The 1,403-nt window shown below is 51.1% G+C and overlaps 1 protein-coding gene across 1 annotated transcript; it reads right to left on the bottom strand.

Moving 5' to 3' along the window:
- On the bottom strand, positions 1-1,347 carry EDB91DRAFT_1314423 (uncharacterized protein; the record flags this gene model as incomplete). The annotated part of the gene is made up of 3 exons (XM_041325149.1): positions 1-722; positions 762-1,080; positions 1,156-1,347. Coding segments are annotated over 3 exons (852 nt in total), but the record flags the coding sequence as incomplete, so codon positions are not given.
- Between the last annotated feature and the right edge of the window lie 56 nt (positions 1,348-1,403).

Genomic DNA, 1,403 nt, shown 5'->3' on the forward strand with positions numbered 1-1,403 from the left:
CACGATGGCCGGCCTTACGGACGACGCAAAGCGCTCTATTTTTTGGCGAGGTACTTCGTTAGCACCACTTGTTGATGATTGTACGTGCCCCAGGTCTTTGCAAGCATGTTGCATAACATGAACGATTACGATGAAGACGGAGCTAAACCTAGGTCTTCGACGCACTCATAGACTTTCAAAGGACTTGGGAGTGGGTGGGGGTTCGCATGGGCCTGACGCACGAATGCGGTACTACAAGGTGATACATCCTCGCTGTACGAGTTCATGTACTTCATCGAGAATGAAATTTCAAGGTGTTTCCAACGACATTGCGTGATATTTGGAGGAGATTCAAAACATATGTTTTATTGTGGTGGGGCGTCATGTTCACCTAGCCCTTCGCTAGGAAAGTGTGGTATCACGTTCTTGATGCCCAGGTGGGCGCAATGTCAGTGCCTCGTGACGGAGGCTGGTAGCTGTGTTGATGTATTCTACCTCACCGCGTTGCTTGAAACGGTCAAGGAGGGCGCCCCATTGTAGATCCCGAGATTTATGCCCAACAGGGCTCAGGCACAGTGCTTCTTCGTACAGAGAGACGGCCTCGTCGAGGTCATCAGATTTGTCCTGGTGACGGAAGCGGTAGTAGCGGAGTGAGACAGCCAAGTTATTCAAGTAGACACCACGATCAGGATGTCCCTCGGGACACAGAGAAACAGCTTCACGACCAAGTTGTGTGCTCTCATCTATATCAACAATGCTCCCACATTACCCAAAATGTATACCGAGTGCCCATGAAAGCTTATAGAGGGAGCTGGGACGGTATTCATGGCCCAAAGGACAGAGCTCGAGTACGATTCGTCGAAGGTGGATGCCTTCATCGGATGCGTCTATCGGAAGATTGTTGCATGTGCGGATTACATAATCCATACCACTTGCCCCTGCCACGATGGTCCGAAGATATGTGCCTTCTGGGCAGATAGGTAGTAGCTCAAGGGAGATTTGAGCAGATTCGCGGATATTGATGGCGGCAAGCTCCTTGCTGTAGCGCCAGATCAATGCTTTAAGGACATGGTACAGAGATGATGGATAATCAGGGTGGCCCTGCGGACGAATGCAAGAGCGTCGCGAAATAGACAGGTAGTAGAGTCGATGTCTTGGAGCTCGTTGCAAATGTACCCTTGAAAGCGTGCGCACGCGAGGTTGGTCAGGGTGGCCGACCGGACACCGCTCTAAAACCAACGCAACATGTTCCACGGCATCATTCAGGTCAGAGACCGGCTTGCTAGTCACGTGTGCTGCAAATCTTGTGTGACCCGCATCCGTTTCTCGAGCGATCTCGCAGTCAATGAGGACTAATAAAGTTTGCGATCTGTCAGGAGAAGTGACAGTGCTGCAAGGTGGCGTCACTCACAGTCAACAGTGCA

This window comes from Suillus paluster, assembly GCF_016628075.1.
Source record: "Suillus paluster strain FC165 chromosome Unknown EDB91scaffold_883, whole genome shotgun sequence".
NCBI lineage: Eukaryota > Fungi > Basidiomycota > Agaricomycetes > Boletales > Suillaceae > Suillus > Suillus paluster.